This window comes from Paramormyrops kingsleyae, chromosome 16, assembly GCF_048594095.1.
Source record: "Paramormyrops kingsleyae isolate MSU_618 chromosome 16, PKINGS_0.4, whole genome shotgun sequence".
Taxonomy (NCBI): domain Eukaryota; kingdom Metazoa; phylum Chordata; class Actinopteri; order Osteoglossiformes; family Mormyridae; genus Paramormyrops; species Paramormyrops kingsleyae.
In genome coordinates this window covers 14,000,508-14,014,305 of record NC_132812.1, presented here as the reverse complement: position 1 = coordinate 14,014,305, position 13,798 = coordinate 14,000,508, and the positions used below count along the sequence as shown (strand labels likewise).

General features: G+C 39.1%; 2 protein-coding genes across 9 annotated transcripts in view; one reads left to right on the top strand and one right to left on the bottom strand.

The window, feature by feature from the left end:
* Positions 1–4,631, bottom strand: part of nckap1 (NCK-associated protein 1) — a 29,080-nt gene extending 24,449 nt beyond the window's left edge. For 6 of the 8 annotated variants that reach the window (XM_072700667.1, XM_072700672.1, XM_072700668.1 and 3 more), the window contains exon 1: positions 4,334–4,631. In XM_072700667.1, the coding sequence (XP_072556768.1) occupies positions 4,334–4,441 (108 nt within the window). In that variant the 5' untranslated portion in view covers positions 4,442–4,631. The remainder of the gene's footprint in view (positions 1–4,333) is intronic. The other 2 variants (XM_072700674.1, XM_072700675.1) reach the window with 1 other exon arrangement.
* Positions 4,632–4,704: 73 nt separating this feature from the next.
* dusp19a (dual specificity phosphatase 19a) lies at positions 4,705–7,663 on the top strand. Its single transcript, XM_023801667.2, has 4 exons — positions 4,705–5,560; positions 5,800–5,846; positions 5,951–6,103; positions 7,147–7,663. Exons 1-4 carry the CDS (start codon positions 5,338–5,340, stop codon positions 7,327–7,329), a joined length of 606 nt encoding a protein of 201 aa, XP_023657435.1. The 5' UTR covers positions 4,705–5,337; the 3' UTR covers positions 7,330–7,663.
* Positions 7,664–13,798: the final 6,135 nt, after the last annotated feature.

Sequence of the window (13,798 nt, the reverse complement as noted above, 5' to 3'; positions counted from 1 at the left end):
AACAATGACATTAAAATTAAAATTTAATAAAACAATGCCATCTGAATGCAGGATATCTAATAGACATCTGTTTTGTAAAATTCTCTGCAAAGAACAAATATTCTGAAGTGCATCTTGTGCTTTAAATAATTATCCAAGAGTTGCTGCCAAGTCAGCTCCAAAAGTATCCAAAGGTATTCTTATACTCTATGGCTCTGCACTGTTCTAAAATGAAATTTGAGTCCCTGTTACCTGGACACCAAATGATAAATATTGAAGAGGCTAAATACTTAATTACCACACCACCAGATCTAGTAAGATGATTTGCTTGCTTATATGAATTATTTTGACTGTGAAGCTAATGTTTCAATTACATTTCAGCAAATATATATTTTGCTCCACATTTCACTGCAGATGACTTTCAATTTTCACTATTTTAATTATTATATCTTTTCAAGATTAAGTATATGTATAAATATCAGTTTAAAGTTTACCTCCGATGCTTTTGCATGAGTGCTGCATGCGTTCTCCGAGAATGATAATAATTTTCATCCTTGCTTGTTTAAATCATTCCTAGATGGTTTTGTGAGGAATTTATGTTGAGCTCCTTTTTTGGTTTTATAAATACCCCAATATTTATTACAACAAAATCACATTTCAATACTTAGAAATTTTCCAATACTGTGCTGTCCTAGTATATTATACTATATATTTTTTATGCTGTCTTGATCTCTGGTTCTTCCAATCAGATCATAATTAATGCTTGGGTCACTTCATTTATCCACACACCCATTATTATTATTATTTATTTATTTTTTTACTTCATTATTGTCGTTTTCGGAGTTTGCAACCGTTTTCAAGATGGCAGTAGTACAGTGGTACCTCAGAACTAGAAATGAATCCGTCCAGAACTCCGGACCAAATCCTAAAGAGTTAGAGTTCTGATCGAATTTTCCCCCCAAAAAAATGTATTGGGTACTCTGGTTTCCCCCCACAGTCCAAAGACATGCTGAGGCTAATTGGAGTTCCTCAATTGCCTGTAGGTGTGCTTGTGTGAGTGAATGGTGTGTGAGTGTGCCCTGTGATGGGCTGGCCCCCTGTCCAGGGTTGTTCCCTGCCTCGTGCCCATTGCTTCCGGGATAGGCTCCGGACCCCCCGCGACCCAATATGATAAGTGGGTTGGAAAATGGATGGATGGATGGATAATGGTTTATTATTAATATTAAAATAATGAATAAGAAATCTTTATTTTTAAATGTATTTTATTATATAATAATAAATACTGTCTATCATGGTCTAAATGTATTTTTACTGTCTAAATATATGTATTCAGCTAGTGTAAACATGCACGATGCTATCACAGTGAATGCGAGGCTGAGACTGAAGCGTTACCCCTTGTTTCCCCATGCGTACAAGTTATCTTTAGGTCGGCGTTCACGGTTTGACTTCTGAGATTCAGATCGAGTTCTAGGTAATTTTTTTTCGAACTGGTTGGTTCGACTTAAGAAATTCGAGTTCTAATGAGTTCGACAACTGAGGTACCACTGTATTGCATTTCAGATGCAGGCTATTTGTATAACCAATCGAAAAAGAAAGCATTTCAACTCCCACCCCAAAGTCCCGAATTGCCAAAAAAGTACCCCACTGGCACGTTTGGTACTGGAACTATTGACATGGCTGTTATGGTTACCCTAACTGAATGGTCAACTGAGCATTTCCATTCTGTTGTCAGAAGTTGATATGTTGGTCCTTGATCGATCATATGTTTCCCAGAGTCATATTTTGTTTCCTTTTGCAGTTTAATGAGTGCAGTAAACATTTTAATTTGAGGGAAAAAAAATTGTTACAGAAAATCGTGATCTCAATTCTAAGCAAAAAAATCGTGATTCACATTTTTTTCCGAATTGTGCAGCCCTAAATGTAACTGTTACATACTTTCTTACTATTATTACTGAAGTGAGCATAAGAGTTTATGCATAGATCTCGTTCATTTTATTTATTCATAGCCCTTAACGCAGCTTAATAAACCCAGATTTTGAGAGTATCTATGTTGGTGTTTGGGTCTGTGCCTGCCAGTTGCCTAGCAACAGGGTCTGCCAATCATTTAAACACAAGTTTACACATTCCACTTGATAGAACATCCACAAGACACTCAAATTTTTAAAAATGGAACAGAACAGAGACATCATCAAATGAGCCACAAAGCATGCACAAGTGGGCTATTATGGATATGGTGTACGAAAACAAACAGGTATTTCTGTAATATAATGGATAAAACTGCTCATAAGTCTTCAATGTTTCCCCTAAATGATAACAACCCCAGCCAGGATGACCACAAGAGCGGGGCAGTGTGACCACCTACACCCATGATCTAAAGGGTGTCAATTCAAGTCCCCAGGCAAAAAAGGTGTCACTGTTAACCCTTTGAGCAAGGACTTTGACCCCACATGCTCCTGGGACTGGCTAACCATGCTAATCTGATCTTCATCTGTATGTTGCTTTGGGCAAAAGCATCTGTATAAATAATCCTAAAACATCAAAAGTGAGGCCCGATGTTCCTGAGTGGAAATTACAAAACACTATGAATGCATCCCTTACCAGCAGCCTTAGGAAATATTTGTTTGCCCGAGACCTATATCCTGGCTGTAGCTGACAACAGCCAGCACTGCCATCTCAGTTCCGCAAATTCAAGGAACAAACTGATATTCATTTCAAACAGTCAATACCCAAAGGGACTTACATTTTTACAGTTAGGAATTTCACTAGATAAAATCAGAGAAACTTTTCTTCTCAAAAGGTACAACAGCATGACTCATCTTTGGACTGACAGCCACCATGATTCAAATCCAAGTCCTTACATGATCACTACGCCATCCTCCTACCCATGTTATGACATCTGAGTAAAAATGCTTTTGGTTATAATATACATCCACTGCCAAATAATATGATGGCACAATCACTGCAATGTTTTTAAAATCACAGTGACAGAGCGTAATGCAGACAACCCAAAACCATTCAACAGATTTAGACTAAATGAAAACAGAAAAAAAATGAGAACAAAAGCACAAACAGAACGTCTTTGTGACAAGGGTCCTTGGAGGCCAAATCTTCTTGGTTAACAAATTTCTTCTGGAACTTGACACTTACTTTAGCAAATGGTGATTGAGGATTATCCGAACTACTGCTGCTCTGTGTCAAGCAACATGGCGGCCCAAAATACTTTGTTTATGACTGCACAACACTATTATTCACAATGCCAAAAGGAAAGGGTAAGTGCCAAATTTAATCACAAGTAGCTCTCTCACACTGTTCAGCTTCTTTATGCACACAACTTTGCCATGCCATAAAAAGATTTCCTGGAAATATAACATCTTATTTTTATGTAAGGCATCCATTTCCTACACCATCTGTCCTCTCCGCTTAACTCTACATTTCAGTACCCAAGAGCACGGACAGCTCCAACTGAATTAATTACAAATAATAATAATACAAAAAGTATTTTGTAAATCTTAGAAAACGCTCTCAGTCTCATTTCTTTGGATAATGCCATTAATGCCTCAATTTTGTTCCTATGACTGATTTCGTAACATAGCACCTTTAATAGAGAACCTTCCCGAAAGATTTTTTTCTTTAATCTACTCTTGACATCTGCACATGAGAATGACAAAGACGGTTAGTCACTGTCCGACTGCAATTAATATATAACATATTCCCCCACCAACTAAACAGTATCAATTTGTCCCAATCAATCATACCATAATATCAAATGTAGTGCTAAATTAAACAGATACGTTTTAAATCACCACGGCACCAATCATTGAGTTGTGCTATAGCTATTTCTTTATGCAGACCCCCTAAATGTGTCCAAAGCAGAAATAAAAACTCATGTCCCGAGTTAAGCGAATTAATATTACATTTCTTTCATTGTAGTTACTTCATTTTTGTGGATAATTTTAAAGGAATTTGGATAAATGATACGAAGAACTATGGCACCCAAATAAACACGACTGTTTCATTTACTATCACTGCAGCTGCATCGACGAAGCCCACTGTCATACGCGTAGCTAATAGGGCATTCACCGCGAATAAAGGTCAGTAAAAGAAGAAATCATGCAACACATGTTAAGTACTGCATTAAAATACATCCCAGAAAGCGTGATGATTAGCTGGTGTCACTGCCCGATGCAACAACATGCCTTCTAGGGCCTCGACTGCATTCCTGTCCATTCATATACGCCGCAGTCATGTTTCACTGCTATTGCTGCTAAACGCAAAGCAAACATACGGCAAAACATCGAATTTAAGACAGTCCTTTGGTTTCGAAAAAGCGGTCTGCGCCGCTCTCATACCTTACCTTCTTGATGTTATAGATGCGAGTCAGCATCCCGATTCCTCTATCGTTTAAGATGGTCAGTTTCTCCGCCAGCTTCTGCTGGCTCGGCTGCAGCACACCCTTCGACATGCCGCCTTTCACGTTCGCGTCACGAAATGGAGAAAACGGTAGAATTACCCTTTTGTGTAGTGTTTATGGTGAAAATAAGATAGCCCGGGCGTTTTTAGTGTTAGAATTCACCCATATTACGGGTAAACAGGCGAGTGAAGAGCGGACCACCCTCCGGCCGTCTCCCTGTTTTCTATAGGTGTTGCCCTCATCCTCAGAACGAGGCTGTTTCCTGCGACACCCGCGCGTCACGTGGCTTGTCACGTGACGCGTGCTGCCGCCATTTCCGCCTTTGTGGTTCGCTGTGGTAATGAGTCATATTTTGGGGCGTGAGGTGGCGTTGCGTTGTACTGACACACTACGGCATGAAGACTAAGGATTTTTTTTGAGAATTGATTGTTTCGTTTTCTGTAGTAATGCGGTCCTTTATGTTGCATGAACTAGACTTTCAACGTAACGTAAACCCGAGATTGTTGTACTGACTTGTCGCGTCTGATTATTTACCTACTGCGCATGTGCATTTTAGACGTTTCCGCGTTACACGGTTGTTAATTGCGTCACGTTCGGCCCAGCTGTCAGTGGCAGCTGGTCGGTGTACACACGACAAAATGTATTACTTGGCGTAACTAGCGTTGTTTTCTGATCGTTTTTACAAAGACTTTCCATTATTCAAATACAAGAAAATAAAATTACTAAACAGCAAAAACAGTTTACCAGATAGTTTAGCTGTTTTTGCATTCCAAATGTCCTAATCCATATGTTGTATTCCAAACCACTAGGTGGCAATATTTTCATTAGATAGCAATAAAAATATATGCTGGTTTATTTACCAATATTGTAATAATCAATAATTGGCTATTAGGATTTTTTTGGGCCGCCTCTCCTTTCTTTCGTTGTTAAACATCCATACATACGCAATGCAGTCCCTTGCAAATGAAATTAAAACATTTTCTAAGACCGCCCTGAAAAAACAGTGCACCCAGGTGACAACATTAGGTGGAAAGAGACTAATCGAAACGTGGCAGGGTTCTAATTTGTGTGTTGTTGAAGATGGCGGGCAGCCAGATGGAGCGTATGGTTACATTGAGGATAATAGTTTGGATCTTCAAGTTGGAGTCATCAAGCCTTACCTGCTCCTTGGTGAGTTAGAAGAATGAATGAATAAATAAGATTAGATGTTTTGCAGCACTCAAGTAAAAATGATAGTTTAAGTACAACAAAGATTTTTAACATTTTACAAGCTCCCATGAGGAATAACTGCATTTCAACAGCAGTTAGTCTTCTTAACAAGTTAGTTTTGAACTATTATTAAATAAAACAAAAGTTGAAAGAATGGTTGTTGATGTCATATAATCTATGCATATCCTGTGTTTCTGTAGCTTCGCAGGATGTTGCACATGATTTAGACACTTTGAAAGAATTGAAGGTGAGTTAAGTAAACTACATATTTCTGATGCAGTAACTAGATTTATTTAATATTTATATAATTAATGTTTTTTTTCTTGTTTGATGATTTTCTTCCCATTTCAGGTTTCACACATTTTAAATGTCGGATATGGTGTTGAAAACATTTCCCCTGATCTGTTTGTATATAAAACATTAAATATATTGGACCTGCCAGAAACTGACATCACTTCATATTTCCACGAGACCTCTCAGTTTATTGACCAAGTTAAAGCAGAGGTAAAGTGCATGCCTTGTGTGCCCATGTATTAGTTCCCCTTTCTGTTATGTCCGTAGTTATATATTTATTTTGAATTACATCCCTGTAAAGAAACCCTTCCGCACTTTGTAACAATTGTTTTTCATTTGTGTCCATTTCACATATACCATTTGTTAATTTATTCATTTTTTTATTTATACATATTTCCTTGCTATTCCGTTTTTCAGGATGTTTTGTGTACTGTGAACTTTTTAATTAACACTGTGTTTATTTGTTTGCAGTATGTGTACTGTCACTGCACTTTGTGTGTTTTACATTACTTGTGCGTTTGTGCTCTGTGTACCTCGCAGCTACATGCACGATATTTCTTTTAATATGGTTTTATCTTGTCTACTTAGGTTTAGGTTTAGAGTTAAAATTTTTATAATGTATTTTTTGTATTTATGTATGTAAATTCTGTGCGCCTTTTGTTCTGTGTACTCCGTTAAACTGGAGCCACGTCGTTCCGTCTCTCTGTATACTTACATACAGTGGAGATGGTGGATAGTGGAGATGACCGTAAAGTTCTTTTTTTTTTTTTTAAACTTGACTTTGACTTGACAAGAACTTCTCCCTGGGCCCAATGAAGATCATAAAGATCTTGTTGTTTCCATTCCTGTCCTGTATGATGTTCTGTTAAAAAACAGCACAGAAACAGTATATCATAAGCTCTGTGGTAAAGGCTAAATGAAGACATTTTGCAGTATATTGATACAAGTGAATGACTTTGCCTGGCACTGGGGTCAGCAGCCCTGCTGCTTTACTGCATAGCTCCACAAAATGGAAAAATGAACAATAGGACCATTTATTGTGATTCGTAATCAAGTTTTATAGGCTGTTGTAAAATCAGCGCTGACAGTCTCATTCGAGGAATGATATCGCCTTTCTGATTGTTTCACATGAGATGTAAATGTTGTTTTCTCTAAATAAATTTGTAAAAAGTGGCTGTAATGAATAGGTGTGTGTGCCCTTTGGTTTGTATTTTAGCCTTTATAATCATTGCCTTGTGTTTTCTTGGCCGCAGGGAGGAGTGGTGCTTGTCCACTGCAATGCGGGAGTGTCCCGCTCTGCTGCCATAGTAATCGGGTACCTGATGTCCAGAGAGGGACTGGCGTTCAATGCTGCTTTGGCCCTGGTGAAAGCAGCCAGACCTGCCATTCGTCCGAACCCGGGTTTCTATGAGCAGCTGAAAGACTACAGGCCGTGAGGGGGTGTGGCTGCTGGCTGTGCCGCTGGAAATTGGAAACATTTTAAAAAGGAAACATTATGACTACTGCTTTTTTTCTATTGTCACTTTTTTAGATTTTGATGATGCACTGAGTTTAAATTTATGTCTCAAAACATGTTTTCCTTTTATTCAATTTATAGATTGTATTCAGTTTATATAAAAGACAGGTGAAGCAAAGATGGTCTCCTTTATTGCAGGTATAGACTAGTTTAAAATGTCCGTTCCCAGATAATAAAGTGTTTTTTTTCTCTTCTTGTGAGGAGCTATGAGAAAGGATGAAAAAAAAAATTGATAAAAGATGGAAAGTCAGGCACAGGGGTTTCTGCTTCAATTTTTTCAATGGCAGCATTTCTTAAAGTAATTGTCTTAAAGGCACACAGAATTAGCCAAATATAAAACTGTTTTGTATACTTTGTGCAACAGTTAGACTTTGAATGGAGTTCTTCCATGTTGGCACGTGTTGGCAATTTATGTTGATAAATTTGTTAATGTTACAAAATTCTTTCAAAAAGAACCGGCATTATCTTCACAGTGCTTATTGGTGACTACTCTGATCAACCGCCTTTAGTGAGATGAGCTGATCTAGGGCAAGGTCTTGATGGTGCCATGTTTATTAATGATGAATTTGACAGTGTTCCAAGGGATCGCAAAAGCCCTCGAGATCCTTTTATAGCCATCACCTGATCTGTGCATTTCCGTAGTTTTGTTTCAGACTTCAGATAGATCCCCACTCGCCGTTGAGTCTGCACTGCCTTGTAAGGGAGGCTGCCTATAGTTTGAATCAGTCACACCTTACAGTCAAACACATAGAAGCTAATTAACCTCTTCTGTCCCCTGTTAAGCAGTTTGTCATACTTCTTAGGGGTTGTTGCTGAGATTTAAAACTCAGATTTAACCAAATTTTATTAATATGTTTTGTCCATTTTCATTTTTGTTTCCTTTTCACTTTGACATAAATATTGGTCGTGATTTGTACATAAAGGTCACTGTGTCAAACTGTAAATCCAGCAAAGGTTACTGAATTTAAAATGGTTTGTATAGACATAAAAGCACAACAGTACACACCAGTAGGACAGTGCTCTCATGGTATTGTATTGTATTATTTTTGTTGCATTGTATTTTGTAGTGGCATTGTGCCAATCAGTTTAGGCAGGCACGTGCCTACCCAATATTTTGTAAAAATGTATAAATTAATTATTCAGTCAACCTATAACGTGCCTATTTTGACTGTGAATTACATGGTGTTAAACTTACAGTAAACTTGCAATCAGGGTAGTCTGGCTAATGATTGAGCTTCCTCCGTCAGATCGCATCTCTTAATCCCCCTCCCCATCCCTCATCATTCCCATTTTCTACTGAAAACTCTACGCATCATTAACGAGTTGTCACATCGCGACGTTCATGCAGCTGAATTGTTTCTGTCTGGTTGTCCCACAGACATTACTACGTTAGCCTAGAACTGTCATAATATTTCACACACATGTCTGCTTTGGTAGCTATGTAATCAATGTGCTAGCACATACTGTGAAGCTGCGTTATGAATTTACATTAATGTTAGCTAGCTAACGTTAGACAGCAAGATAGAAGGCGGACCGACTCAGCTCATAGTTTTGCCTGTAGAAATTACAGTGTTCTTAAGTATTTGTTAGCTAGCCACAAACACCGACACAACACAGCCTTTTTCATCTCCATGTCATGTTTTTTGAACACAACTAGCAAACTATTTTCTGGCTGACGTTTACTAGCTGGTCATCTAGCTAAATGTAATACTGCCAGCAGTGGTTGTAATTTGCTGAATATATTATAATTACATAAAGTTTTAACAACTCTAATATCTGTGTATGTGTATTTTTATGTCTCGTGTGTGGTTTTGAAATGATGCCTATCCCCAAATTTGGTTTCCACAATGCCCTTGCTTTTCTATAGGCCCACAGTGCATTTTTACTGCTCCCATTAATATTTGTGCAATCATTACAGTGTTACTTTTTCCCACTTCTTTTCAGTCAGCTAAGGTTGCCAATTTAATGTTGCTATACTTTTAAAACTTTTTTTATTTTTTAAGTGTTCACAGTAATGTAATCCATAGCTAACCGGTGCAGGAAAACTACCTCTAAAGCAGCACTGCACATTAAGAGTGTGTCTTCGTAGGGAATGCGATAATCGTTGATACTTTAATATTTGTTAATAACACCCAAAGACCTAAATATTGAGGGAAAAAATCTTGGTCAAACAGGCAGTTTATTGAACCTACCCTGATGTCATGTTTTAACATTAATATCCTATAGAGGGCGCCAAACATTTGTTAGGTGCTCACTGCAAGCGCACTTAGAATTTTCTCAATTTGTCTTAATACTGCATTGGCTGGCATTTTAAATTAATGCTGTGATTGGACTATTATGTAGTTTCTTACTGCAATTGTGTGCCAAATGGTATATGATCTCAGAATTATCCCTGCAGAATGAACCCTACATTTAACCCAAAATGGCCATACTGTAAAAGTCTTCATCAGTAATGGTGGTCTGATATGGATAAGGTGGTCTGGATTCCCCAGGGATAAAGTCAGTTATTTGTAGTCTTTCTCTCTAAGCATTGCTTTTCTGCATTTTAATTTAGTGCTAATTTATTGTTTCATTTGTTGTGCGAATGAACACAAGTCCCTCAGGCGGAAACTAACGCTAAATTGCTTTGAAATCGGTCTGAAGGAAGACAATTTAATAGTAGGCCAATGCAGCTTATCCAAATAAGTTGACCAGTGTTTCATATTTTGTAAAACCTCCTGTGCTCAGGCGTGTGAAAAGTAAAATTAATGTCTAGAATACGTATGACCTTCCTGGGTTTGTCACGGAAAGCTAAAAATGTCCCGTGAATGAAATGCTAATTACAGCATTAAACGAGCCCGATTCTGAAATAAGTGTCGCATAATCTAGGGGAAGCATCGGAGTTGCATATTTACTTGCAAGTTATCGGACGGTGACAACAGTGTTTTGGGACTGAAGTGAGAATCGCCGTCTCAGATGCAGATACCAGTGTCATCGGACGGGTGGATACATACGTATTCATCCCATAATTTAAGAGAGGTAGAAGACTATGTTTTCACCTTGGTTGTTTTCTGTGTCTTCGCACAAAGCTGTGACTCTCGTGCGCTTGTGTCACCGTTTTCTGAATGGGTACCCTCTCCTCCACGCTCAGCAGACGGAGAACAGCGACGGTTTCGGTCAAAGAAGTGGAGTCTGCGAATACAACTGAGCTAGACGCCAAGGAAAGCCGGGCTGCGGTCATTAATAGTGCTCTTTACCAGGTCGGCAGGGAGCTTCAAACGGTACCTGGCGTCAGCGGAGAAGGCAAGTGGTGAGACAATTCCATGCTTATCACTGCGTTATTTGCAGAGATTCTGGGTAGGCACATAATAAACCACTGGCTGTCAATCATTCATTTGAACACTATCAGTATTATTTTATATTTTACGAAGAAATAGCATATCAATGTGATATGAATTAGGGCATATTTGATCCGCTTATGATCCATTTATAACGTCCTGAAACTCCACTGCAACTTCATTGTTCCATTAAAGGAATGAATATGCTGTGACATTACTGAACATGCCACATGTAATTTATTCGCAATCCTGTAATAGATCATAAATGACGGTGTTTTGTCGATTTTTTTTTTAAATTAGGATATAGTGCAGTGTACCTTAAATTAAATTCTTTCCATCCTTGACAAATGTTACCTGGACGTCGTATCCTGAATAACTACGCCTTTTCTTGATGGAGTCGAAAAGCTTCTGGGTTTGTTCAATAAGTTTCATTAATCAACGCAAATAATGCCATTTACGTAACTCTGTGACTCGCATTAGGTGGCCTAGGGTATTTTCGTAATTATGGTAGCTCTGAATCATCAGATGAAAAGGGTAAATCGGTCATAAAAAAGACTCGGTGGCTGTGCAAAGAAGAACATTACATGTAAACCACAACTCCAGTGTTGAAGAGCAGATCAATTAGGGTCCAAAGCACGTAGTGCTTTTTTCAGTTTATTATTGTACTGGGGGTCGACGGACTTGGGTTATATTTAAAAAAGTTTAAGTCTTGGAGTTTATCAACCGCGCGAATTTGATTTGGGTTGTGGAAGTTGCTATATAACAGTGTTCTTCACAAAAGTTGTGAGGATGGTACAAATACAGAAGTATAAGTCCTAAATGTAACGTGATCAGATAGTTTTCCAGCTTGCAGTATTGCAGGCTTTCTATTGGTAAAATTACTGGTGTTCTTCTTCTTGTGGTGCTAGAATTTCCAGTACATGATCAGTAGTGCTGTAGTCTCGGTCTTGTCTTAGTCTCGACTCTATTTGGTCTCGGTCTTGTCTTGGTCTCGACCCTATTAGGTCTCGGTCTTGTCTTGGTCTCGGACATAGCGGTCTCGATGGGATGAGGAAAAAAAGAGAAAACAGCACATCCTCACAGAACAGTATTATTATTCATTACGTGCCTCAATTCAAATGCAACCAGTCAGATGCATCTACTTTAAAAACGTTACATTGTATACATTTTCTCAATGGACACTGCCAGTGCACAGTCCACACACTTCATACACATCGCATGATATCGAAGTCGGCAAAGAAATGTTCCAAAACGTCACCATGAGTCACCATGTCACATGGTACAAAATCCTCGCGAGAGCAAGACGACTTGAGACAGACCGTGCAGCACAAACTGGAACCGCCTCCATGACGACACAACTTTGCCCTTATTGGCTGAAGATTTTAGTCACACGCATGACGCTTGTATCCCAGGAAGTTCCATTGCTTTATCTGCTATTTCTCCCGAAAAGCACATAAAGCAGTGAGAACTGGTTTCAGTTCATTTACCTGGTAAAATAAAGTTTAAATAAATTACATAAATGCTCTAACAGTACAAGTAAGTTAGTGGTTTATTTATTGTTAGTTACTGTAATGTTGTGCTGCTTTATTTGTTTAATCGTCCAATCTGTGAAGAAGGCATGCAGGTGATATTTGTATAGATTTATCTACACACTTCTGGAAGTGCTGCCATTGCAGTCAGGTCTCACAGACTACAAGGAGTAGAAGTTGTCCGACTTGGCTGCAGTCAGTTTATACTCCACCCCTGCAGCCGCCAGCAGGTCGCGCTCCATGTTGCGTCAGCTGCAGACAGACCTAAGCCCAAGTCGAACCCATTGCTTCTTTAAGGGAGGATGGGCAAAATGACAACGTCGTCGGTGATTGGCTGTTGTGCTGGCGTTCAGTAAACCTCTGCTCGATAAGCCATCGAGTTGTCTGTCTCAGCGCATTCTCTAAAACGGAGAAAATTTGGTTGATCGAGTTTTATAGTCTGTGTGTATCAACGTGATCGTCCTTATTTTTTATCGATAAAAAAATCGAGATCGTTTTATCGCCCAGCACTAATAGCATTCTCTTCAATTCAAAGCAGAGGATCATTACATAGCCGTATTCATAGCTTACCCGAGGCCTCTCTCCCTGGTATAAGAGACTTAATATGAACATCTTTCTGGTACATCCCATCTCTTTCCCTTGACGAGGTCTGATAAAATGGTTATAGGAGAGGATTGCTGAGAATATTATTTTCCATCAGGCCTCGTAACTATGACAAATCTGGGAGATTTTAAATGAGAGACATATGGACATATGGACAATATAATTGAAAAGATAACATGAATTTGATTTAACGAGTAATGACACTTTACAGCAATGCCTTTTTTCTCTACAGTTGATCTGAGTAATGTGATGTCCATTCTAGCCCTAGTCTGTTTTCGGTCTTGGTCTTGGTCTTGGTCTCGACCAGTCTTGGTCTTGGTCTCGCCTTAGTGTGTCTTGGTCTTGGACTTGGTCTTGGTCTTGGTACCCTCAAGTCTCGGCAGTGTCTTGGTCTTGATACCCTCCGGTCTCGGCAATGTCTTGGTCTCGGTTTAGGCGGTCTTGACTACAACACTAATGATCAGTGAAGTGAAGTGAAGTGGGTAATCCCTTAAGCATCAGTCCTCTGTTTTCTTGGGGACGATCCTCCCATGGATTGGGATGTTATTAGTGAAAGCTAAAGCGTTGTATTTATGGACAGACGGCTCTCCTTAACTGTATTGCAATGACAAATTATATACTACGTACTGGTAATTACGAATCAACTCTATTGCATTCCGAATGACAGCACGCTTCTACGGAGGTGCACGCAGGTGCAAATTTTCTGCTCCATATCACAATATGCACCAGATAATTAATATTGTCATGCATTTCACTAAAGTCTGTGTCACGAGATGCGAGACGAAGGACTCGAAGGCAGGCGTTTGCCAACGAAATGGGGTTTATTGAAGTGAACGGGAGCAGGCTAACAAAAGAGAACACGAGGGGTCAAAACGAGGAGGCGAGTACGGCCACGGGCAGACAGGAAGGGGCGACGGAAATGACCGGACTGCGGCTGACG